General features: G+C 44.9%; 1 protein-coding gene across 8 annotated transcripts in view; it reads left to right on the top strand.

The window, feature by feature from the left end:
- The first annotated feature begins 5,478 nt into the window (after positions 1-5,478).
- Positions 5,479-25,783, top strand: part of BICRAL (BICRA like chromatin remodeling complex associated protein) — a 35,076-nt gene continuing 14,771 nt past the window's right edge. For 3 of the 8 annotated variants that reach the window (XM_061478832.1, XM_061478833.1, XM_061478826.1), the window contains exons 1-3: positions 19,839-19,887; positions 22,912-22,960; positions 23,054-23,122. In XM_061478832.1, the coding sequence (XP_061334816.1) occupies positions 19,844-19,887; positions 22,912-22,960; positions 23,054-23,122 (162 nt within the window). In that variant the 5' untranslated portion in view covers positions 19,839-19,843. The other 5 variants (XM_061478831.1, XM_061478828.1, XM_061478830.1 and 2 more) reach the window with 5 other exon arrangements.

Below are 25,783 nucleotides of genomic sequence, written 5' to 3'. Positions count from 1 at the left end.
GGTGCACTTGTTGGGAAACGAGTCTGAGCTGGTCCCTTCCGAGAACATGGTATTCTCAGTGCCAAAGGTGGAGAAACAAACTCGTTTCTAGGAAAATGAGCTACCCTCCAAAAGCGGGGACAGACTTCAAAACGTAACCTCTTACGACAAGGGGCACCTCAAGACGAACAAATCAAGACACAATACACAGAGCACAAAAGCTCAAGAGCAGAAGAGCACTTAGGTTCGGCCCAGGCCTTGCTGTAATGGGTATTTAGAATCCTAAACTTGCTAATTGACAGTTCAATTGTGAGGACCGAGTGCGTGAGCTGCAGATGCTGTCTTACGCACTCTCACTTCGAAGTAATAATTCTATTAGTCCTGGAGCTCCTAAGAGAATTTCCCGGTTTGGAATTGCAAATATATTCCTCCTTTTTTTTTTTCCTGAGTAATTTATATAAAAATAACTTGAAGTCATTATATCCAAGTTTCCTGATTTTTTTTTGTTAGCTCTCCTGTAGTACATTCATTAGTTAACCAAGCTAAGAATACTGAGAAACTTACTCTGCCTTTTATTCATCTCATGAGCAAAATCTGTCTGCTCTCATTGTGAAGGAGGACTGCCTCCTCCTGTTATTAGCATTTATTCTTCAGTCTCAGTCTGAGAATAAATTCCATTCATGGCAATACACTTTTTAGTGATAATATTAAGACTTATCTTTCAGCAGTCTTTATTCATACCCAAATCTTACCCAGCCGGTTTCTAGTAGGGTCCCGGAAATACCCAAGTAAAACCATTCTTTCTCAAAAGTTGGGACTTAGATGGTGCTTCGTTCCTAATGTCCATTTTGTCTTGTCCTTCTACAAGTATAGCTTAGCATGTTTGTGTTATTAATGTTTTTGGTATAACTTACTATTCCACTGTTTCTATTTCCCCTCTAATGCTTCACTTCATGTTTTAGGTCTCCATTTTTTGTTTAAGTTCCTTCTGGTTTTATTTAGTGTTTTTTAAATCATCCGCAGCACCTCGGTTGTATTAGGAATGGGCCTTTTGTTACTTTCAAGGCCCAGCTGCTGGTTTGAATTACTATTGCTTTAAAAAGCAAACACAGCAAACCCTTGTGTCCATCTCCTCATTACACACCGGTGTGTTTCTGTATCTTTACTTAACTATATTTTTTCCCCATTCATCTCTGAATATTATAGAGGCTTTCCCGAATTTCTGCCTTCATTTTTAGTTTAAATTGCTTATATAAATCTTGGCTGTGTAAGTTGTTGAAGTTTATTTCTCCAGACACCGTAGTAAGGTTCTATCTGCAGAGGTGGTTTTTCCCCAGTACAGTTCAGTGGCTTACTGTCTTAAGACTATTCTAAATTGGAAGCGAGTGCTGTTCATCTTTCAAACTTAATTCTCCTTTTTAATGTACTCTAAGAATACGACTCTATTTAAATAACCTAGAGCATGAAAGAGTTATTTTTGATCTGTTTCAGTAATAATTCTGCACTGTCATTTGTTTTGATGTGGGGCCCCGTCACCACGTTCTCTCTGGTTTTACTTGTCTTCCATACGTCAGATCCACACCTCACAGCAGCACAGTTCTTCAAAATCTGTTCTTCAGATTCGTCACAGAACAGCCCTGTTGGCATTCACACAACCTCCAGCCATAGAAACCCGTCTGTCTCCTGGTACTGGTGTAAATCTCTTGTTCCGAGGCTCACTCTTTGTTACCTCTTCTTACTACCTGTATCGTAACCAGCCATCCCTTAAGATACGTATTGGTTAGACAGTCACGTGCTTGGTATGATGACTGGTACTGGAGTCATACAGCTTTGGAAGTTACATCATGCAATTATGAGCCTGGTTTTGTAAGTAGTTTTGTGCAAGCTGAAATTTGTCAAGTTTAGGAAATTCTTACTGAGAGGGTCCTGATACTGATATCTGTATCAATACTGATACAGATATCGAACTGGATTTTTCATGTGGTATGTTGCATTTATATTCCAAATTGAAGTCTTTTGTCTCCCTTCATGCCACTGTATTTGAGCGCCCTACCTTTTAAGTGTTGTGACTCCTTCCTTTCTGTTGCTGCTGCCTTTTGAATGATGACCTATCTGTGCCTTCAAGCTTAGAGTTACTTATTCTTATCTAAATTAGTAATTAATAAAGCAGTGCGTAGTTGTAGTTGGATAAATAGTGTGTCTGGTGATGAGCTGACACAAGAAACAGGTTAAGTGATGGAGAGATAAAGAAGTGCCACCCATACAGCTGAAGCACTCAGTCTGAGGAAGCAAGGCAGCAGTAAGCAGCTCTTTTCCATCCGATATACCTCAGAGAGGATGCAGTGAACTGAGGTTACAAAGCAGCTATTTAAGCAGAATCTTGGGATGACTGTGGAATTTATTCCTTTAATGCAAATGGGTTAGCCTGTAAATTCTTCTTTATGAGTCTGCTGCCCTTGATCTTTTGGAGTACTAATTTATGATTGCACAAGGATTGGAATGCTTGTGATACAAACCTGGAGAAATGGGCTGGGTAATAATAAAGTCACTTGATCTGAGAGAAACCTGGAGACAGAATGAAGGAAGAGGGTGTTTAATACCCCCTTATTTTCTCCCTCTCAGTATCTAAGCCTAGTTTTTACTTCTGCACAGTCTTCTGTCATTTCAGGGCCGTGTATCTCAGCTCGCTGCAAATGTCACTTGGTGTCTTTGCACACCTATGAGAGTGGTAGTTGTTAAACAGCATGGTCACAGTGTGACAGCTGATGTCAAAATACAGCAGACTGGTGTATTGTGTGCTGGGTGCACATGATGTTCCCTGTAGCTCTGCTTGAGAATTACTGCGCCAATGCCTGTTTTCTAAAGGTTTCTCCTATTCCTTCTTGACACTGGTCTGGCCTTTCTTCTCATGCTTATTTCCCCTTACTCCTTCTGAAGCAGCTACGGGAAAATGAATGAGAAAACAAATTAATGTGATTGAGGAAGCCAGAGAGAGAGACAGGAACTGAATGTGCGTTGTACACAATTCAGAGAACAGGACTTTGGCTGAGGACAGCAGCTCTGGGCAGGTGACCTGGGGGCAGAAGAATTTTGATGGGTTAGGGTTTTTGTGTTAATGCTGTTAGGCGGTGAGAAGAGGGGCAACCTCCGGGGGAGTGACACCCACTTCAGAAACACCGTGTGATCCCCTTGAAAAATAAGCATGAGAACCTCAGAGCAAAAAGCAGTATTTCTTTATAAATGTGGTCTGGAAAATTCTGTAGTACACCAGAAGGTGGTAACACCACAACTGAAGACTGCAGCCACGCTTTTTAGTATTGAAAGTAATGTTAAGTGAGTGCTTTAGTCTGACCTATAAAGTTGCATCCACCCATTTCTACCTGAGCCGGTTTTGTTTCTGAACCAATATAGCAAAGATAGAATTATATATGCTTTTTTACTTCTGCAGAGAGTACAGTGTGTTCTGGCGTGGTTTTGTTCACTCAACGGCCACGTCAAGGGTTTTCATTCTTAAGCTCACCCTTTTGTGTAGATCTGGAGAAATCTAGTGTGGTCAGGGCACTTCACTGTATCAGATGTTAGCTCTCCTTCCCTTTTTGTACTGTCCCTGCTTAGCAAGGTTATTGCCAATGCTGCTTCAAAACATCCTCCAGGGAAAGTAAGTATAAATTATGGTACAGTCACGGACAATTTAGGTAGGCTTGCTCATGTTACTTATAGGAAGGGAAGCTGCCGAAAATCACGTGTCCTCTTTCCTCCTCTTCCTCCTTGCTCTTGCTTACTTCCCATTGTGGTTTTTGTAGGACTGGGAGACTAATAATAATAATACACCGATCAGATGTTCTGCCTCATAACCTCTGAAACAAAGTTCCTTCCTGTTAACTCGAGCAGAACGCTTGTGGCGGCCCTGCAGCTCACAAGCTCCTACTTTAGCAACGTTCTCTAATTCTCAGCCAGTGATGCTGAGTAAGCTTTAATTCAGGGCAGCGTTGGGTCCCCTGAAGCATCTGCTGAAGTTAGGGACCTTTAAGTGCGGCCTTTTCCATTTTTTAATGCTACTGTCGGGAGTGTTATGGGCTGTAAGAGTCATTAGGATGTGGAGCTCTCTGGCATGTGGTGTTTCTGTCCATGTTGCTGGCTAAGTCAGGTTCATACTGTCTTTATGAGAAGTGAAGCCAGTATTTCAGCTGATGGGGTAGGCAGGACCATGCTTGTGTTTGCTATGTCTGGGCTGCACTGAGGATCTGTTGCGCTCACGCTAAAGCCCAACCCTTCCATTTAGGGAGTGATTTGAAGCTTTACCTTGGGAATACGTGTAAACAACAACTGCAGGTCTTGGCTTTGGCAAAGGTTTGGAATCGGGCTTTTAACCTTTGTTTCCCGTATAATAATGTGAGTTGGTTGATTACTTCAGTATTATAACCGGATCCTAACTGAAAACAATGCTGAGGTGCTGACTGGTTTTAAACATAAAAGATCCGGTCCACTTCTTCAGGAAAGTCCACATAGTACATTGCCTGTAATGGTTTGGTTGTCTTTTAAAAACTCAAAACCTCAAGTGCTTTTTGAGCTGTAAAGCTAACGAAGCGTGCGCTACTACACAGAGGCTTCAAATCCGGGTCTCTAGGGAGCTTAAGTTACTTTTTGCTAAAGCCAGGGAAGGTTGCTGTGCACAAGTCCTTGGGACTTACTAGCAGAAAAAGGTCTCAAAGAGATTTCCTGTTTTAGAAGCATTACTATATATGTACCTCTACATGCTAAGAATCTCTGTTTCCAATCAAGATGTTGTTTAAGAAACTAGGCTTGTCTGCATCGGCTGAACGAAGACTGTTTTAGTGATGTGTTTAATGAATATTTGAGTTAGTTTTGTAGAACCCAGAAGCTTTGACCGAAATTCTCGTACCAACGCGTTCAGACGCAGTAAACCGTAGAACTGTATTAATGAACTCGCAGTGCTGTGAGCATTTTAACCTAAAGCGCTCGTTTTGCGAAGGAGCATTTCAGGTTACCCCCGGCTCTCTTTAAGCAGCTGAAATCGGTGTCATCTGGTTTCCATGCAGCGGTAAGAACGTATCCAAAACCCACCCAAAATACGGCAACTTGTAAAAGGGTCAGATCTGACTTTCTCTCTCAAGGTGACCTTGCATTTTTTCCGTGCCCCTTGCTCCAAGCCTGTCGTGGTTTATATATACAACTTTAATACGAAGGCGATCAGCCAGGCCGTTAGAATTAATGCAGGGAAAAGCTTGTTTTTTACTTTTCTAACCCAACCCCAACCCCCCCCCCCCCCCCAGTTTTTAACCGAAAGTAAACCGCTCGGCCGTGTCTACAGTGCCAGCTGTACGGCCTTCTCAAAGGGAGGGGGGGGGGGGGGGGGGTAGGAAGGGGAGAGAAGAGAAAAGAGGAGCTAAACTTTGTCCAAGGGCCTGACTGTGGCGATGGCGCTGGAGCCGGCGGTGTGTCCCGCCGGAGCGGAGCGGTGCCGCGCTGTGCCGTGCCGTGCCGCGGTGCGGTGCGGTGCCGCGCCGTGGTGTGCCGTGGTGCCGCGCCGCGCTCTCCTCCCGCTCTCGCTCTCTTCCCCCCTCCCTCCCTCGCTCTCCCGCTCTGCCTCTCTCTCTCTTACACTGCCAGCCCCTGATGTGATGGCGAAGAAACCCCGTTGACAAGGCACTGCTTTTTCATGACGGTGAGTTTCCCTTTGAGTGTATTATAATTTTGTGATAAAAATTTCAAGGAAAAAAAAACCCACACAACCTCCTTCCTCCCTTCCTTCGGGGAGGGAAAAGAGAAGGGGGGGTGGGGGGGAGAGGAAAATCTATCTCCAGACAGGCAGAAAAGAAAGAGGAGCAAATTAACAACCAGGAGTTGCCAAAACCAGGATATTAGGTTTCAGCCCAGAGAGCTATTGGCTCTGGGGCTATGTATATAAATATATATCTAGAGAGAGAGAGAGAGCGAGAGGGGAGACGAGACGAGGAGAGGAGAGGAGGAAGAAGAGGGATGTTTTGTGGGTGGCTGTTGTTTGGGCAGATGTGGCTTCACATGGGAATGAACTATATATATATATATATATATATATATATATTTATTCTTCCGCGAGGTTGGTGGTGGTGGCTGCTGAGGGCACGCAAAAAAAAAGTTGTTTCTTAAAATAAAGGCGGAGGGGTGTGTGTGTAGAAAGGAGAGATAAGGTTTCAGGTCCAGGCTGATAGCTGCAGAGAGGGGAGAGGTTTGGGGTGGGTTGTGTGGGGTTTTTTTTTCCCCTTCTCGCTGATGCCATGCAAATTGAGGAGAGGAGGGAAGGGAAAAAAAATCTCTTTTAATGACTCATTGATTGAGCCGGTTTAAAATTAGTTGTTGTTGTTGTCTTTTTTTTTCCCCCTCTCTATTTTCCACCCCCTTGACGGCCATCAAGAGAGGGATGGAAAGAGGAGAGGAGGGAGCGTGTGTGTGTGTGTGTGTGTCGATGTGTGAGTGCGGGAGAGTGAGAGAGGGGGATAGAGAGAGTGTGTGAGGGAGAAAGAAAAATAATCTTTTCAAATCTCCTCCCTCTTTTTCTTCCCCCCCTCGGTTCTTTGCTTTCCCTCTAAAGCCCTGTGGTCTGGGAAACACTCGTTCATCCTCCTCGTCGGGAAAATGGAGACGCTCCGTGCCTCTCCCGGCCGCGCGCCTGGGAAGGATTTTTCCTGCCTTTTTCCCTTTTTTCCCCCACTCCCGGCTCGGTTTTCGCCCCGTTTCCCCCGTCCGCTCGCCACCACCCTCACCTTGCCGTTTCCTGCGCACATTCCTGCCTTCTGGGGATCTGTTTCTTCGCTTTTCCTCGTTTTGTTTTGGTTTTTTTCCTCGGATTTTGATGCGATTCGTTTGAGCCGCCTTTGCCGTTTCCTCGGGATCGCTCCGTGCCGCCCGCTTCTAACCGAGAGCGATGGAAGCGGTGCTGCTTTTTGTGGGTGCGCGGTAGGTTTGGGGCTAATGCGCTTCCCCCCCCCCTCCTTCTTTTCGGGAACGATTTTTCTGTCTTTTTATTTTTCTTTTTACGTATTCTCTCCCCCCCCCCCCCTTCTTTTGGAGATGTATTTTTATTGTAACGCCTTTTTAAACCGTACCAATAAACCGTCTCTTCCTGGAGTAACCCGCTTGGCTTTGCTGTGGAGTGGATGTGAATCCTTTGTGCTGCTGGGATGATTTTCCGTACAGGAAACCATGCTTTATAAACCGTTCTTTTTATTTGCGTTTTAAACCAGGAGGTGGCTGTGGCGGGGATGTTTTGCGAATTCCTCTCAGTTTATCGGGTTACGGTGGGGCTTTACATTGTAATTTTTGCCGTTAATTGCCAAATTCATGGCAGAACTCGGGCCGAGTTGAACGACTTAGAGAGGGCTCGTTTGCGTTTACTCGCTCCTAATCCCTGTGAGCCGGAGCGGGACGCGGAGGCCTTCGCTTTTCCGCTCCCCTCCGCTCCGCTCCGCTCCGCTCCCCGGGGCTCGGCACAAGCCGGGCTCGGAGGAGCCGCGGAGCCGCGCTCCGGCGGCCGCTGGGTGCGAGCGGGGGAAGCAGGGGGAAGATGGCGCTGCCTGGCTCCCCGCCAGCGTTTGTTGCGCAGTTTCGCTCCGTCTCTCCTCCCCCACGGGCGCCATTTTAGGCTCCTCTCAGCTGGCGCCGCGCGCGGGGCGTTGCCGTCGCGCCCCGTTCGGGTGTCTCGGGAGCGTTTTCGCTGTCGGGCCCTAAAAGCATCTTCCTCCCGCCCCCCCCCCCCCCCCCCCCCCGATAACCCGCTTTCCTCCGCACTGCCTCCTTCTCTGGTGCTGTGAGGGGTTTAACGGGGGTGTGCTCTGGGGAGAGAGGGGAAGGATTCCTGCCTGTGGGTTGGTTTGGGATGGGTCTGTTGGGAACGGGCCCGTCGCCCCGGATCGCTGCCTTCTCATGCTTCCGCCCCCCCCGATCTGCTCCTCGTGGTGCTGTGAAGCGTTAAAGTGGCTTGGCTCAGAAAGGCCTGCGGTCCCGGCTCGAGCCGTGTAAACGGCACCTCGCAGCTGGTGGTGGTTTCCTGCCGCGTATTTCATGTGTGTTTCTTGCTGCCACGAGATGCGCTCAGAGCGTGGGAAGAAAAAGGGACTTGAGAGAACATCATCGTCTCGTGTCCAGTGGAAAACACAGTGTCATTCAAGAAGGGCAACGTGCTCTTTAGAAAACGCTGTCATGGAGCACATAGGGCGAAGTAATGGTCGGTACAGAGCTTCCAGTGCCCTAAAAAGTGCTTGCAAAAATAAAGGTGTGGGTGTGTAAATAGCTGATTTTGTAGCTGTTACTTTCTCATCGTTTCAAGTGTTTCTCACTCCTTTGTATCTCATAGGAAGCAGCGCTTTTTCCAAATAAGCCCGGTTTGGCAGCTCCGCCGATGCGCTTCGTAAGCTTTGTTTTGGTGCTGGTTTATAGGGAGAGCGTTGAAAGGGCTCTCCCGTTTTGTGGTCAAAACTTCCCTTTTTTTGTGCGTGAGTTGTTTCTCCGTGTGTGTGTGTGTGTGTGTGATCCGATCAGTGCTCGCCAGGCCCGAGTTTCGAGCCAACAACATCTGCATCTGCAGCCAGTTCGCCGCCGGGTCGACCCGCGCCGCACCCACTGAGGAGTGCGGGATGCTCGTGCGGTTCCTCCTCCTCCGCTTGTGTCGGATGAGAGCAGGGATTCCCCATGCCCCGTGCTCATCCCTGAAGGGAGCAGGAGGCTTTCTCACATTTGGGATTAACTCTAAGACCCTTTAAATTCTTTGCCCGTCGGAGCTGAGGGGTTTTAAATGACCTCTTGCGCAATACACACTTTTATTGCTTGTTTGGGTACAAACTGGCTTTTCAAAAGGCTTTAATGGGGACAGCCTGGTTAACGTTGCAGGGTTTTGAACAATACACCTGCTAAAGCTTCAGTTGTTACAGATCCGTTGAGTGCAGAGCAGAGTATTTGTTCACACGCTTCAGAAATCTTACTACAAGGAATTTGCCCCTTCTGGAAGTTATTATTTCGTGTATTGGTTAACAGTAGTCTTGGGATCAAGATAGTGTTTTTTAGTGGTGCTGTAGTTTTATACACTGAAATTATTACGCGCTAATGTCTGGCAGAGCATGATTTTTTTTTATTAATTCATGAAAATAATGAAGAAATGACAGAAATGGGGTAAAACGGACCAGTTTGTGTTCTCCCAGGGCTTAATAATTGCCGAATGATTGTGTATCTTCTCTGGCCTGCTTCCATTAAAGCAAACCATATCCTCTTCTTGCATTGAGGTATGTGATGGGTAGTATTTAAATGCACTAGATCTTTGTACACTTAGTTCTTTGGCCGTTTTCTGAGCTTAAAGGTTTCTGTTGTTGCGGGTGGTCCTTTGTATTTCACAGAGCTGGTTTGTGGTGTTGGAGTGCCCAAGCTGAAGGTGTTGATACGCTAGTCCACTTGTACTTCTGTTGGTGCACCTTGGCTTATTCACTAGTATGACACTCATGTAGTTTTAAGTATGTTCTTTGTTAATACTCCGAACACTTGCCGTGTATCTTGTACCTGTATTATTGAGTTGATAATACTCTCAGGATACGTGTGGCCTGCATAAAGTCTGGTGACAGAGGTTTAAGTCCATAGTCCAGAGCTGAAGAGCTTTGCAGGCACGAATGCGTTGATCTGCTCCTCGGGCATTCATTGTTCTCTTAGGTGTATTTTCAGAGTCCCCAGCAAAGCTTACCTGCATATGTGTCTGCGATTGTGCCTTTTCGTGCTGCATTAGGCTTGTGAGAAGTCTAATGGCTGGTGCCTTTTAGCATATGTATGAGCCCTGAGAGTGTGAAAGTGTGTCAAGCCTAAGTAACAGGTGCCGTCCAGGCAGAAGAGCCTCTTTGATAATGTAGTTCATCCTGCTCAGAAAGCTGGCATCATTTCTTCCAGTAGTTCTGCTGGAACAAGCTGCATCTGTGCTTGAAAGGTTTTGATTTTTATGGTGATGTTTCTGGTCCAGGGTAGACATGGGAACTGTCTACGAAACCAAGTGTGTTTTGTGCTCGCAGCAAGACCATAAACTGTCCTAACATTGGTTGTGACCTGCAGCTGTCGTAGTTTGAAAGTTGCAGTGAGTAGTATTGGTGAAGCCCTTGTTGCACCAACATAAATTCATAAACACCAGCCTGAACTGATGGGGTTTTTTCAACATCATCATGTAGGTAAAGGATGCTTTAAAATGTTCACTTGTTTTTGCTTTGAGGATCACTGAGGTTTTGCACAAAACAAAAGCTAACATGATTAACAGATAAGGGGTTTTTATTGCTTTCTTTCTCTCGCACTACTATTAAAATGTTCTAGAGCTATTTCTCATGTTACTTTGAGTAAGGGAATGCTTAACAAAAGGAAGAGCAAGTGAGCAAATCACTGTCAAAACTTAATAGAATAGCCTTTCCTTTAGCAAAGGTATTAAGAAATGGTGGTGAAGAGAGGGGAGTCCAGGGGGAAAGCTTTAACTTCGTTGCAAGAAACAGTAATTCTTGTGAGGGCTGATCTTGTCTCAGGTGGAACTTGCAGTAGTTTTGCCGTGAGCTTAATCCGAGTATGGATTTCCAAGGTTGGGTGCTGAAGTTGAGTCAGCTACAGAAAAAATCTTGGCCCCCAGTGAAGTAGGAGGCAGTATCTGCTTTGGCTTCAGCAAGGATGGGATAGGCAGCGGGGAGGATTTTCAGCCTGGTTTTGGGGTCATTAATCCGGACTGCACTGCTGAATTAATTACACGAGTGTCAGTTCATTGTATTCAAATTCCAGTTGATTTCCCAAGCATAGTAACCAAAAGGAGTATAAATCTCTGTTCAGCTTTACTAACTGGCAGTGGTTAGCTGATACTAACTTGTGGGAACCGTAACTCTAGCAGGGTAACCTTTTTTATTACCATTTTATTTTTAATTCAAACTGTTATGGACTAGAGTGGCAATGAAAAGGTATTAATTGGGCATTGGCCCATAATTCTTTGAGAAATGATTATAAATTCATAAGGAAGTTACGTTCTGGGACTGCGTAAGTGAGTTTTCAGGATCTTTGGAACTGATCTGCGCAGGATGAGAAGCACGATAACACAGGTACTCTCTAATAGGAACATCTGAAGAACTCGGATGACTCAACGTTTCTTGAATTGACTCAACATTTGTTGGGGATTCTGTTGCACAAATGACATCTGCTAATAAGTTACTGCATACAGCAGTTACTAGAAATACTTCAGAGCATCGGGCAGGCAAGTATGTCTTTCCTAAGGACCTGTTGAGACCTGTGCCACCTCCTTTTCCTCTTTTGGGATGAAACCAGGGCCTGGCTTATGAATACTGAGATTCCTGAAGAATTTTGGTGTATGCAGTGGAGCTGCTTAGAAGACAGAGCCAAAAACAGGCCGTAAGCATAGCGATGAGGAGTAGTCCCTGCTGGGAAAATGGACCGAGTCGAGTGAATCCCATGTGGTCGGTAAGCATCCTGACTTCCAGGCTGCCAGTTTCATTGTGTGCTTTAAAGAGTTCTGTTCCCGGGTGAAAGTCTGCTCAAAGTACAGGTGTTGCCAAGAGCAGCTCTGGGTGCAGTAGGAAACAGAATGTATTAAATAACTTGGAAATCTGATGCTGAATGTATGTGTCTGAGGGAAACCATAGAGAGCTGCACTGTGGGTCCACACATGCACTTGGTGTGCTTGGCTGTAGTTAGATTAACCTTTCTGACTGTAGATACTGTTAACAATTCAGCTGCCCATTCCCATTTTTTCCTAAATACATTAAAATTTCAGTGTAGTTTTTAGGAGTTACTCAAGTTTTTGCTAAGTTCCCGCATTTGCCAAACTCAGAGAATGTTTTTTCTTTAGATGCCATACTAAGACTTTGATAAACAACCTGTTGTAGGTTGCCTGTGCTTCAGTGAAGGTTTTTTTTTTGCCCTTCTGTATGTGGAGCTGGTCCTCTTCAGTGGTCGTCTCCTGCCAGATCTTGGAAACTATGAAGATGTGCAATGCTGCGCCTAGCAGTTCTTGAGAGGTAGCGCTTTGGTGTTTCTTTCTTGCTGCTGTTTATTTGACTCCTCAGTAGTTGCCATTTTTTGGAGTAGTTTTTCTTAGGTTTTGCATCACTCTTCTAGATATTTGAAATTTCTTCTCTTACTCTGTTACATACGGATGGCTTTGAAATAGTGAGGATTAAATTCAGTTCCATGGGCATTTTCAGACATTGTAAATTCGTCTTCAAAGTACTACTCATCTATAGAATCTTGGGATGAAAACACGTTCTCATACATACAGAAGGCTCACACTTGAGTATTGCACTCTGTTATGTGTTACTAGGTTGGAATCCCAAATTTCTTGCTTGTTTAGCTCTTTTTTAGAGTGCAGTTCCTGCTAAGGTTTTGCGACAGTATAGTAGTTGCTTTTTGTGGATCAGTCTGGAAGAGAAAATACTCATGTGGAGTAATCACACATTGTAGAATACGAGCACAACGTGGTTTGGAAGTGAGTAGTTAAATCCTTGTGTTTCACAAAGTACACTTTTAAAATGGATTTTGCTTCCTTACCCCTGTTGCCCTGAAGTGACAACTTGCTGATAATTATGCCTTTGGTATTTTTGCCCGAGTGAAAATGGGGAGTGAGATTTTAACTTGCAATCAGGTTTTTCAGTGCTTACCTCTCTTCCATTGAATACTGTGTCATCGTACCAGAGAATGTAATTTTTGATGATGGGAGAAGTGGAAATACCTTTTAATATTAGGTTTTTATGTTCCATCTCTGTGAAGATCAGTTTCTTGAAGATAAAGGGCTTGATGGGATGAGCAGCTCTAAGGTTGGTCATAAAACACATGCTTGGTTAGTTAGAAGAATTTGAGATAGACCACTTTGCAAGATACTGGGTTGTTCAAAAGTAGCGTGGACTTGAAATGTTAGCAACACAATATATGGTAGTAAGGGTCTGAGTTTGTACTCCTTTCTTGCGCTCCTGTACGGCAGGGAATGTGAATGGGGTCTAGTTGGTCCTGTGTAGGTGAGGTTCCTTCAATGAATCCAAGCCTCTGCTTTGTTAGGAACCTGAGACGTAAGTGCCAGTGTAAGGCAGTAGTTAACAGCACCTTAGCAGCTGGAAGCGTGTACTGCTTAAATTGCATGTGTTACCTAATATGTGGTAAAATAGCCTTTTTTTTTTTTTTTTACTCCCTTTTACTGCATTGTATCTGAAGTTATGTATTAAGGTTGTATGAAATTATAAATGAGAAAGGGAAATAATTCTTTTGTGACAAGCTTGAATAGAATTTGAATTTAAAATCCAGGATTTACAGTGGCTTTGAGTACTCCCATTTTTTTTAAGTTATAGAAATCACATTCAGTCTATGAATAGCTGGACTGTGTCTGGACAAATCCAGTTGTAATGACTGTGCAGGTGACCCTGCATGTGTTGCATGATACTGTGGATTGTGTAGCATAGCGATTAAAAACGCAGGCTCGTGAGGGTTGCTGGAGGTTGTCTGGCCCTGCTCTAAGCGGAGCTAGCTTTGAAGTTAGGACAGGTTTGTCAGCACCATTTGGTACTGACACCATTTGGTGATTCCACCCTCTTGCTTGAGCATTCTTCTTTGTGAGCTGCTTTTTTTCCTTCTATGTGGTTGGGATTTTCTGGGCTACATGTCCTGGCTGTTGCCTTGTGTCTTGCTTCGCATTGATGGGAAGAGGCTCTGCTCGTCTCAGTACCCGTTTCGGCTAGTGGCAAATTGCAGGTAGTACCTGGGTTAGCTGCTTTTTGTCCAGCCTGCAGAAACGAGGTGCCCTCAGACTTTAAGAACTCCGTGTCATGTACTTGCAGGATTTTACTGGTATTCTTTTGGACTCTGGGATTTTTCTGTATTTCTTCTGAGGGGGTGTGTGTGTGTAAAAACCCGGCACAGTATTTCAGATGGGAGCTCCCAAGGGCTGAGTACATGGGAGTAATCGCTGCCATGGACCTGCTGCCTGCACAGCAGCTAACGTGAGCTGATGCAACTATAGTCTGACAGCTGCTTTAAGCTGCCTGAAGCGCTGCTGCTTCCGCTGTACTTAACCACCCAGCTCCCTCATTCCTACTCCCTCTATTGTGCTGGTACTAGCAGCACTCTTGTAGCCTCATGGCAGGCCAGAACCACATGAGGAAGCTAATGCAAGTTGAAACAGATAACTGTATTGTGTCAGATCAGTTTTCTGTGCCGGCTGACTGTTCAAAGCCTTGGGCTGACTCAGGGATCGTGGATGAGGGGGGCACAGCACTGCTCTCTTCTTTTGTTGGTCACTGTATAGTAGTCGAGAGTGTTGTAAGGGAGGCAGAGGCTTTGAGGCCAGGTAATAACAGTGCCCCAGAGGATTGTCCTGCAGGGCTGGGGTTTCCTTGTCACCTTGATTACTTTCACCTGTTCTTATATTCTCTTTGGGAGCATGTGATAAGGGCACTCTGGCCTTTCACAGAAAGGACAGGCAGTGCTGCTTCCACACACACGTGTGCTCCAAGCTGAAGTATATCCTGGCTTCCCCAGTGCAGTAGCAGGGCTATGAAATAAAAGGGTAGAGGCTTTGTTAATAACAAGTAACAGGGAATATCCGTGCTGGGCTGTGACTAAGGAGTAAGGATTGCCCTTTGTAAAGTAATGGGATGCACCAACAGGGCTGAGTGTGGCCTACTTTGCAGAACATGGTTACACTGCAGGGTAGCATTGATGGTAACTAGATGCTTGCTTTCCCTCAGCTGTTCCTAGCGTGGGCTCATGGCAGGCCCCTGGCTGCGGGGATGGGTCCTAATGGCTGGGACAGACCTCAGCAGCACCTCTTCCAATGGACGGAAGGCCCTGTTAGCTGAGCTGCCTGCTGAAGTGAGTCAGTCTTCAAGAGTCTAGGCCGGTGGTCTGCACGTGGTTTTGATTGCACATTCCTAGTACTAAAAGTTTTTTGGGTGTACACCCCTGCTGTATGTGTGTTTATTTCCCAGTTACATGTATGTACTACTGAAGTTCTGGGTTTTCCTTCCCTCACCCCAATATCAGATTGTCTTGCACACTTTGAGACCACTGGTCTAGGCTGTGTAACTAATCCTTTAATTCCACTCACTGTTTTGAGTTGTATTTTCAAACTGTCTTGGCTTTAATACTGTTTGTACATCAGTTGTTGATTTGGCCGACTCTGTGTTAACAGTGAGGAGGACAGAACTTGCATAACTTCGGTATAGAAAACCTGAAGAGACAGTCAGCAAGAAAAGCAGCAACCTCCTCTAGCAGTTGGGCCCTAGGAAATGTGTTAGGGATCATCTCTGTCAACGTCTCGTGTTGCTGGAGTTTCTTTTCTAAACACACTGAAGGAGCTGTTGCTTCTGGGTGTGCACGGACTTGGTCTGCTTGTGCACCTCTGTTGCTGTTCTGAAGTTGACAGGACAAATCCTCACTGAAAATCATGATCAGTTAAAAAGATTGCCCTGGTTTCGGGTGGGACACAGTTAATTTTGCCTCAGAGCATCTGGTGCAGTGCCGTGTTTCGGCTTTAGTCTGAGGTTAATGCTGATAACACGCCCATGTTTCAGCCGTTGCTGAGCAAAGCTCATACAGCGGCAAGGACAGCCCGTCTCTCACCCCAGCCCAGCAGCGTGTGGAGGCTGAGGGTGCCCTGGAAGCTGGGAGGGGACACAGTTGGAACAGGGGACCCTGGGAGTGTTCCATGCCGGGTGATGTCATGCTGAGCAGTGAAGCTGGGGCCGTTGCCTGGGCGACGGCCTGCTGCTTGGAGACTGGCTGGGCATTGCAGAGCGTGGTGAGCAGTGGCCTTGTGTTACAAATTCTTTCGTGATTATTACTATTTTCCCCTCCTTTTCTGTCCTGTTAAAGTGTCTTTATCTCAAGCAATTAGTTTTACCTATATTTCTTACTTTCTTTCCGTTCCACTGAGGGTGGGGGAAGTGAGTGAACGGCTGTGTGATGCTCAGCTGCCTGCTGGGTTGAACCAACATGCAGTTGTGTGGTTATCACAGAAGGGTTGGTGCTGGAAGGGCCCTCTGGAGCTCATCCCATCCAACCCCTGCCAAGGCAGGGCCACCCAGAGCAGGGCCACCCAGAGCAGGGCACACAGGAACTTGTCCAGGTGGGTTTGGGATGGCTCCAGAGAGGGAGACTCCGCAACCCCCCCCCCCCCCCCCCCGGGCAGCCTGTGCCAGGGCTCTGCCACCCTCACGTAAAGAAGCTCTTCCTCGTGTTGAGGTGACTCTTGCTGTGGTTCAGTTTATGGCCGTTAATGTTACGTAGATCTTGGGTATGTGTGGTGGAATAGAAGCAGAGTTTAGTTTAAATAGGTATGTTGGTGGCTTGGCTGTGATCTTGAGCGCTCTTTCACAGACCGCATATGCATAAACCGTGCTGTTTAGATCGCATGTTGGTTCTGTGGTGTTTCACAGCAGCACTGCCATGCAGCATCACCGCCATGCAGCATCACTTTAATGTAGTGTTTTCTAACCATCATGGGTGGCAGTGATTTGTCTGTGCTTTGCTTGTAGTTTTCAAGGTGCAGAAGCATGTATGCTTCTACACCTCTTCCTGTTTGCGCCTCTGTGATGGCTCAGCTGTAGGAGAACTTGGTGATGGTTTTACAGAGACAAGCTCTTTGGTTAACCAGTATTAAAGAAAAAAAAGCTGTCGTAATTGCTTTTTCCTGCGTGTTTAGAATCCTGCTAGCGATGGCAAGAGTGTTGCTAAAGCTATGGGAAGATGCACTTCTGGAGGGGACTGGCTGTGATTCTTGGTGTGTGCTTTGTTTGGGTTTTATTATCTGTTGTAATCTGGTAGGCGCTCGCAGTGTGCTGAGTAGTCTTGTCTTGTATCATGTTTGTGAAATGGTAAGACCCAACAAATGATTTTGCTTGTAATAAAGCCAGCTGTGCATTCAGCTGAAGGGATGAGGGTTATGTGTTACCATCAAGGCTGTCTCTTCTTGGTGTGCTCGTGCGGTTTGTTTTCTGTTACATGCAGGTTTTAAAGAATTTAGGGAATGTACCAAATGTGTCTACTTTGAGCTGGTAGTTTTAATACCCACATGGGTAGTGACTGAACCAAATCCTGTTTGCTCACTTTGGATAATGGTGAACCCTTATTGCGGTATAATCCCAGAGAATATTTGGTTTGGTAAAGCAAAGATGTGTTACTCTTGAGTCATAATGTTAGTACTGCCATAGACACATGGGATGGGATTTTCAACAGTAGGCTTGCAGCATGAGAACGAAGATCATGTTCACTCTCCATAGAGCTGATTTTTACTTCTGGTTAGGTTGGAGTCTGTAACCTTGCTCTGGAGGTGGGTGTGCTGCTTAGCTGTTAGAGGAGATCACAGCTTTCTGTAAGCTGTGCTAACAGTGCAGTTAAAGCAGAGTGCCTGTTGCTTAATGCTAAGCGCTTACTCATTTGTTCTTACCGTTGCCCATTTAGATTTTGTGACACGGAATATTGTTACTTGCTTAGCATGAGGTTGTAAGATCAGCGCTCATGCTGGTGGCTGTATCCAGCAGTGAGCAGATGTAATACTGAATCATGGGAGAATGATTTCCTTAGGATGTTTGATCACCTCCCGAATGCTGATTTTATTGAGATCTGAGGTAGTTCTCTGTAGCTGTGCTTTACGTTCCTGTTTTCCCAGAGAGGTCATACTGAGGGATCCTTACAGTGATGTGTGCTCCGGTTCTGCTTCACCCTTGCTGTAAACTAGAGCACAGGAGACCGAAGGAAAACAGCTGAATGAGGCTATGCAGTGTGGAGGACAGGGTACCCTCTGCTAGGCTGAAGTATAAACTAGTTTCAGAACCGGTGGAGTACAGAAAAGCCTCAGGAAAGAGCTTACAAAATCACAGGGCAGCTGAGGTGGGGAGGTCTGGAGATCACCTCATCCAGCATCCTGTCCCCAGCAGGCTTAGCCAGAGCCGCTGCTCAGGTCCAGCTGGGTTTTGGGTATCAACAAGGAAGAAGACTCCCTAACCTTGCTGGAAAGCCTGTGCTGGTTATTTGACTGCTCTCAGAGTAAAGGAAAAAAAACAAACCACAAACAAATGCTTTTTTGTCTATTTAAATATATGTTTTGTTGTTGTTTTGGTTTGTTCCTCTTATTCACTGGATACCACTGAGAAGAGTTTGGCTTGATGTTCTTTACACCCTCCTACCAGGTATTTACACACACAGAGAGTATTCCCCCAAAGCCTGCTGTTCCCCAGGCAGAACAGCCCTGGTGCTCTCAGCCTCTTGTATAACTGATGCTCCAGTCCCTCCATCATACTGGAGATGCATATGAGGGAGAGACCCTGCAGAATGGCTCTTGTCGATCTGGTCAGGGGGAGTAAGTTTCTGTTTGGCAAGAAGTAAGAGATGGTACAGAATGAATTAAAGCTCAAACTATGTTAGTAAGTTTAAGGGATAAATATGGTAGCAGACTGTTAAAGGGAAATTGAGGAAAAACCCGAGCATGGAATGCACAGTGGCCAATTTCGTGTCATTAGAAGATACTCTGAAGATGAAACTGGATAACTAAATAGAAAACAGGGTACCAGAGGTTTAGGAAATGCTAGCAGCAGTTGTTAATTGAACTGGTGGGTTAGGTGGGATCTTTACAGAGAGAATAAGGGAGGATAAAGTGGTCCTGAGAGTTGTTGACAGAGAAATTTACAGTTACTGACAGAGAAAAGGGAGAAGGTAGAGTCTCAGATGACATTGTGAGAGTCAAAGTGAATGGGAGAGCCAGGACATGCAAATGGGAGCTTTGAAAGAACAGTGATGGAATGTGTTTGCACAGGCAGCACCTGATGGGAGTATGCAGTGCCTTAAAGTGTTGGTTTTCACGCTACTGTGAGGCTAAAAATGCTCTGCACCCAGTGAATGGCTGCTTATGCTCAGCTTGGCTAATGCAGATGAAGCCCACCGTTGGTAAAAGGGTTCAAAACTCTGTACTACTTATCACAAGTTCACTTCTGAGTCTTGTTGAGAAGAAACTTCCTACAATCTGCGAGGTTGGAAAAGATCATCGAGCCCAACTATGCCCAGCCCTGCCAAGGCCACCACTGCCCCATGGCACTGAGGCCTCGTCTCCACGCTGTGTGAACACTTGCAGGGACAGTGACTGCAGCCCTGCCCTGGGCAGCCTGTTCCAATGCCTGAGCAGCCTCTGGGGAAGGAATTGTTCCTCAGCTCCATCTCAACCTGCCCTGGGGCAGCTTGAGGCCGTTTCCTCTTGTCCTGTCACTTGTTCATAGTGGTCCTGTTGTCACTAGCAATAGCTACGAAAGGTCTGCTAGGAACAGTGCTCATTTGAATGCTTTGTAATGACTTGGCTGTAGTTCTGGTTCTAGCCTATACCATTTAGGTTATGATGCTAACCTAAGTTTGTTCACCTTTTCAGCTGGTCAGTGTTGCAGCCATTCATTTACAACAGTCTTTGCAGGTTCTGTAGTGTTTGATTATTCCTTCACTGGGATTAGCTGGGAGTACCTTCCTGTAGGAGTATTTTGATTGGAGATGACATTCAGTGTTGATTATTTTACTACTTTCTTTAAGTCACAGAAGCTCTGTTTAACCAGTACAGTTTAAGCATTTGTCTCTCCAGTTTAAAATCTAAAAATACCCCTCAATGGTAAAGCATTGCATGGAGTTTTGTGTATCGTTCCGTGAATTTGATTTTGAGATTCATCAGTGCACCTCTGTGGAAGGTTTAAGAACTTTGCCAGTAGGAGAGACCTGTCAACTTCAGAAATAGTTTAATAAATACTTGGTCTGAATTGGTTTTGCTGCTGAAGGTGATCTTTTGTCTGATACGTGTCAAATATCCCTCCTCTCCCTTCTCGTTCTAGTTGTCATGGATGATGACGACGATGAATCCTGTCTCCTTGATCTTATTGGGTAAGTTTTCCTTAAGCAATCCTGTCAAAAAAGTTGGGAAAAGCAGAAGGTGATTCTGTCTCAGTATTGTCTCAGGAGTGGGTGTCGTGCAAATGAAATAAGCAGCTGCGCTTTGTCTCCGTGTGTGCATCCCAAAGCCTTCAATCCCAGTCTGTACTACTAGCTGACAGTCCACTTGCAGGCGTTCTCCTCTGGAGGGACTAGGGAATGAGCATGGAGGTTGGATTTATCAGCAGTTTTCTCAAAGAGACTGTATTAAAATCAAGTTAGGGGTTTTAAGTGGTCCTGGCTTGGTGGGTGTGCGTTGTGTTTGTTGTTTCATTATTTCCAGAACAGATTTATTTAGAGGTTTTTAATTCCACATGGGGACCTCAAAAATGATGAGGATTGGTAAAACATGAGCGAAATACCTGTGAATTACGTGTGACAAGTGCCCTTCCTTTGGCTACTAACATTGGTGTCAATATTCAAGAACAGATAGTATGCTATAATGCAGTAAAAACATCAGGAGAAAATTGAACACTTCATATATGGGGATACTTTATTCCAGCTCTGCCAGAAATGAGTTGGACATCAGTCTTGGAGCAGCTGCTAAAAGATCAACTTGGTTGCGTATAAGCATGTTTAACAGTCTTAAATGTAGTAAATAATAGGCCTTTAACTTCTTCATGGACTCGAAGCTTCCAGCGAAACCAGTGAGAGCTTTTGCTTCAGAGAACCCCAAGTATCACAACAGTGGCTGCTGTCGTATGGGGGGGGTTACTCAGTGGGTGCTGTTCGCAAAGCCTTGCCAGTCGTGGCTCACAGTTCTGTTCTCTGAGGTGAACTGTGCAAGATCACTGATGTGAAAACCACATCCTGCTTGGAACATAAAGGTGATAATTGACTGCATGGGACAATGAAGTGCTCTCTCAGGAGCATGAATCATGAGGAGCCTGGTACAAGTTCACAGGTCGTCCAGAAAATTAAGTGCTCTCTATACAGATGAGTGTTTGTGTGAGAAATTACAGTGTTCTCCCTCCTGCTGGCAGCAGTTACTGTCTTAAGTATCTAGAGAAATGGAAACCAGCATTTTTTTTATACCTGCTCTTTGGTTTTGGTAAGTGCCTTCTAAAACTCTTTCCTTACTAATGACAGTATTTAAGGTGAAGAAATGTTCTTCAGTTCTAATTGCAGTTTTCACTATCTTAAAGCTGGTGAGTGTGATTAATATTAAACAGCCTGGTTATTTTACTGATAAAGCTTGTAAGCATAGAATCATAGAATCCCAGACTGTTTTGTATTGGAAGGGACCTTAAAGCTCATCCAGTTCCAGCCCCCAGCCACGGGCAGGGACACCTTCCACTAGAGCAGCTTGCTCCAAGCCCCTGTGTCCAGCCTGGTCTTGAACAGTGCCAGGGATGGGGCAGCCACAACTTCTCTGGGCACCCTGTGCCAGTGCCTCAGGGAAGAACTTCTACCTTAGATCTAACACGAATCTCCCCTGGTTAAGTTTAAACCCATGAAGCATAAGCATGATAGACCCTATGTAAGATCAAGTTCTAGCTTCCTTTATTCTTGAAGTTCAGTGTAATCTACAACGAAAATGACATTTTCATTTGAAAATTCATGTAACCACTTCTGTGTTGTAAGCGTGACTGTACCATAAGGTCCCTGCCAAGTACTGACACATCTTTTGTAAGCACATGAATGCAGCTTGCTTATAAAATGAATAAAAGAGGAGTAGAGGTCTATTTATGCTTTCAGAAGACTGGTTGTAAACCTGCAATATCTTTAACTTGTTCCAAGTTTATTTTCTAGGCTCTTGAAGAGAGTAGAGAATGATTTAAATTCATACTTTATTTACATGAGACTCATAGAACCACAGAATAGTTTGAGTTTGAAAGGACCTTCAAAGCTCATCTAGTTCCAGCCCCCTGCAGAGAGCAGGGACGTCTTCATTTAGATAGGTTGCCCAGAACCACATCCAGCCTGGCCTTGAATGTCTCCAGGGATGGGGCATGCAGCACCTCTCTGGGCAGCCTGTGCCAGTGTTTCACCACCCTCATTGTAAAGAAATTTTTCCTCACATCCAGCCTGAATCTCCCCTGTTTTAGTTTAAAACCATCACCCCTTGTCCTGCTGCAGGATGATGAGTATCTCCTGCGTCTCAAAAATGGTTTTAGTGTTACTTGTTAATCAGTAAGGATGTTTTAAAATGAAAAAATCCATGTGATTTTACTCTTTGTGCTAACGGACATGTTGGGAAATGCTGTGTTACTGTTGTATTAAAATAAGCCCATGTAACACAACCTTTCAATGTTTTTCCGTTTGGTTTGTATGTACAGTTACTTTATTGTCTTTTGGTTTGAATTTCCAAGACTCATTCTGTCAGACCACATCCTAAAGCTGAGTTTTGTTCACCGATAGTGCTAAGCTAATGAAATACCCTGAAATTGTATTTCCCAGTATTTAATCAGTAATTTTTGAAATACCCTGAAATTGTATTTCGCAGTATTTAATCAGTAATTTTTATGGCTGATTTAAGCTTGTTAACTTACATTGAGGGTGGCAGGAAAACATGTTCAAGAGTCAGGTCTGTAAATACACTATTGACTTAGTAGCTAAAAAGGCATTCTGGTTCATCTCTGTAGAAGAGAAGGTACCTGGTTTAGTTCTCATGTTATTTGGTGGTAGTATTTTCCTTAGGTTTTGTGCTCTATGCACTCATGCTGTGTGTTTGAAGAGAATATGAGTAACACCCTCACAGAGGGAAATAAAGCAGAATGCAACGAAAATTGTGTGATGGACATAGTTTATTGCTTGAGATGCAAATCAGGTCAGCATCTGCCAACTGTGCTGGTACAGAAACACAGATCCTTCCATGTTATAAACTTTCAGCTTTGTGTTGCAGTCAGCGCACTGTGTTTTTGCCAGAAACCTGATCTATCTGGATACAGTATCTTAGTTAAATTCACCTCACCCCTAGAAAGAGCTTCCTAAAAGTGGTAACTTTTATGTTTTGTTTTTTTTTCTTCCCTTAAGGGACCCACAGGCACTGAATTACTTCCTCCATGGGCCTAGCAGTAAATCTGTAAGTAGCATTCCTCTGTGTTAGACATGCATAAGCTTCAGCGAGTATATGACTTTTAACCATGACTTTTGTCTTTTTCTTTTTTTTTGCCAGAGCAATGAAGACTTGACTAATACAGAATATTCTGTAGCCAACTCAAATTCCATTTTTGCCAACTCCAATGTAAGTGCTCAGGAGATAAATCATACTTGTATTGAGACTGCAGGTTTCTGGTATGGCTTTACTTGGCTTTTAGAAAACGGAGTGAATTAGATGTGGGTTTTGACCTTTTTCATATGTGAATTCTGAATTCTAGCATAGAACCATCTCCTGCTGTTGATGTGGAAGTATTTCATTGGGTTGTCAGTGGGGGATTAATTGAAAGATGCTGCATTATTGGGCCATGTCAGTCTGTAAGGCAGCTTGCTCAGCAGTGAAAATACTCACAACTCTATGCAGAAGGTGACGTTGCTGCGGACTGAAGGACAAGAAAGCGGTGTCCGTCCACTCTTGCTCCCTTCCCTGATCCCACCCATCTCAAACTGAGCCACTGTTTCGCCTCCTTTAGTGATTCCAGGTTTGTTTCCTTGGGTAGTCATCAGTCTCCGTTACAAACCTCATGAGAGGCTTCCATAGCCATTGCCCTGTTACCCAGCTTTACTTAGTGACTGCTTCCACCTTCCTGTTGTAGTAGTACAGATTAAAAGAGCAGAGTCAGCACAAATAAGACTCTTGGTAAGCAGGTGCATGAAGCTGCACAGGCACTCATTTCGTGTTGAAATCTGTCTGGTGTTATGGATGGCTATTGTGAATCTGGGCAGCAGTGATACAGATCAAACTTGGAAGGTCCCTGCTTCCAGTTGGTGCACATAAAATTGTTTTTGGATGTGAAACAGTCCTGGAAGCAGGGGGCGAAACTTGGGGTTTGTCATTCCAGTGGGAGAGCTTCAAACGATTAATCTTGATTGCATGTAATCCTATTTATTATGACAATGACTGTTAGCAGTAATAGTTGTATTGTTGGTACTAGCTGGAATAGTGTTAAATGGAACCCACTAAATTACACAGTTGCAAAAGATTCCGGGTTGGTCATTGTCACTGGAGACAAGTTACAGATGCAGTAGGGAGTTCTGCACAGGGACCTGACACTTGTGAGTCCTAGTAGAGCCCTAGTGAGTGATTTCTTCTTGCTCTGCCTGATGGTAGCTAGGGACAGTTGAGAACCTGATCTGTGATTTTGGGTGTTCATGTTGCAGACATTGAGACATTTCAGTTCCAGTTTTAATTCCTTCTGTTAACAAAAATGTAAAAAGTTTTGTTGTAATTTTTAATTACATTTTGAAAATACTTAATTTTAAGAAGTGTATCTTAATAATTTAAAACATGAGGGAAGTTTCATTTAAAAATACATAGGATGATTCTGAAACAGATTGGGGTAAAATACTGAGTAAATATGCTTGGAGAACTGAAAGCGGGAGCATGTTATTGCATGTGATGATTACAGCTTGCAGCATCTTCACACTGTTTGTATGAGGTGAACAAGGTAATGGTTTTAAACTGACAGGGGGTGGGTACAGATGAGCTCTTAGGCAGAAGCTCTTCCCTGTGAGGGTGCTGAGGCGCTGGCGCAGGGTGCCCAGAGAAGCTGTGGCTGCCCCATCCCTGGCAGTGCTCAAGGCCAGGTTGGACACAGAGACTTGGAGCAAGCTGCTCCAGTGGAAGGTGTCCCTGCCAGTGGCAGGGGTTGGAGCTGGCTGATCTTAAGGTCCTTTCCAACCCAAACTGTTCTGTGATTCTATAAAACATCCATGACCTTCAGGCAGTGAAGGGTTGGAGTATGAATGTGACAGCTAATTTCACACCCACATTTTGCATTTATCCTGATCTAAAAAGAAACTGGATGTTTTTAACTAATCGCCACATGATTTTGCAGTTTACAAAGGTGTTCTTAGTCTAACTTAAAATTATTGCCACTAGTATTACACATTTAAATTCATTATTTCACCTGCAGAAACCTGATACTTGTTTAGACTTTCTGGACATAGATTTTTTAGGAAAACTCACTGAAAATAGGCCAGAATAACATGGCCTAGTTCTGATCTTCTGTAGCACAGTATTTACAGATGTAGATTTGGTGCCACTACAGTATTAGCTGTAGTTTCAGTGTTCATAGTTGTCTGCGGTTTTTTAATGGCATAAACTACCAAGTCTGTAGCAGTGTTTTTCTTACTGCTTTGTTTCTAAGACTTTTCTAAACAAAGAATTAGCATAATTCCTTAACTTCATCAAAAGATGACCAGTTTGCACTGCGTGACTAGAAATCATAGAATCACAGAATAGTTTGGGTTGGAAAGAAACTAAAGATTGTCCAGTTACAACCCCCTGCTATGGGCAGGGACACCTTCCACTAGAGCAGCTTGCTCCAAGGCCCTGTGTCCAGCGTGGCCTTGAGCACTGCCAGGGATGGGGCAGCCACAGCTTCTCTGGGCACCCTGTGCCAGCACCTCAGCACCCTCACAGGGAAGAGCTTCTGCCTTAGATCTAACCTGAACTTGCTCTGTTTCAGTCTGAACCCATCACCCCTGGTCTTATTGCTACAGTCCCTGATGAAGAGTCCCTCCCCAGCATCCTTGTAGACCCCTTCAGACACTGGAAGCTGCTCTGAGGTCTCCACGCAGCTTCTCTACTCCAGGCTGAGTAGCCCCAATGTTCTCAGCCTGTCTTCATGTGGGAGGTGCTGCAGCCCTTGATCATTCTGGTGGCCTCCTCTGGGCTGGCTCCAACAGCTCCATGTCCTTCTCACACTGAGGACACCAGCTCTGCACAGGGTGCTGCAAGTGGGGT

The sequence above is a fragment of the Pezoporus flaviventris genome, unplaced genomic scaffold (assembly GCF_033815535.1).
Source record: "Pezoporus flaviventris isolate CSIRO_AGI_PZ_B2104156 unplaced genomic scaffold, CSIRO_AGI_Pfla_v1 ptg000132l, whole genome shotgun sequence".
NCBI lineage: Eukaryota > Metazoa > Chordata > Aves > Psittaciformes > Psittacidae > Pezoporus > Pezoporus flaviventris.
Note: the sequence above shows the minus strand (reverse complement) of the source record. Positions and strands in the feature narration are given on the sequence as shown.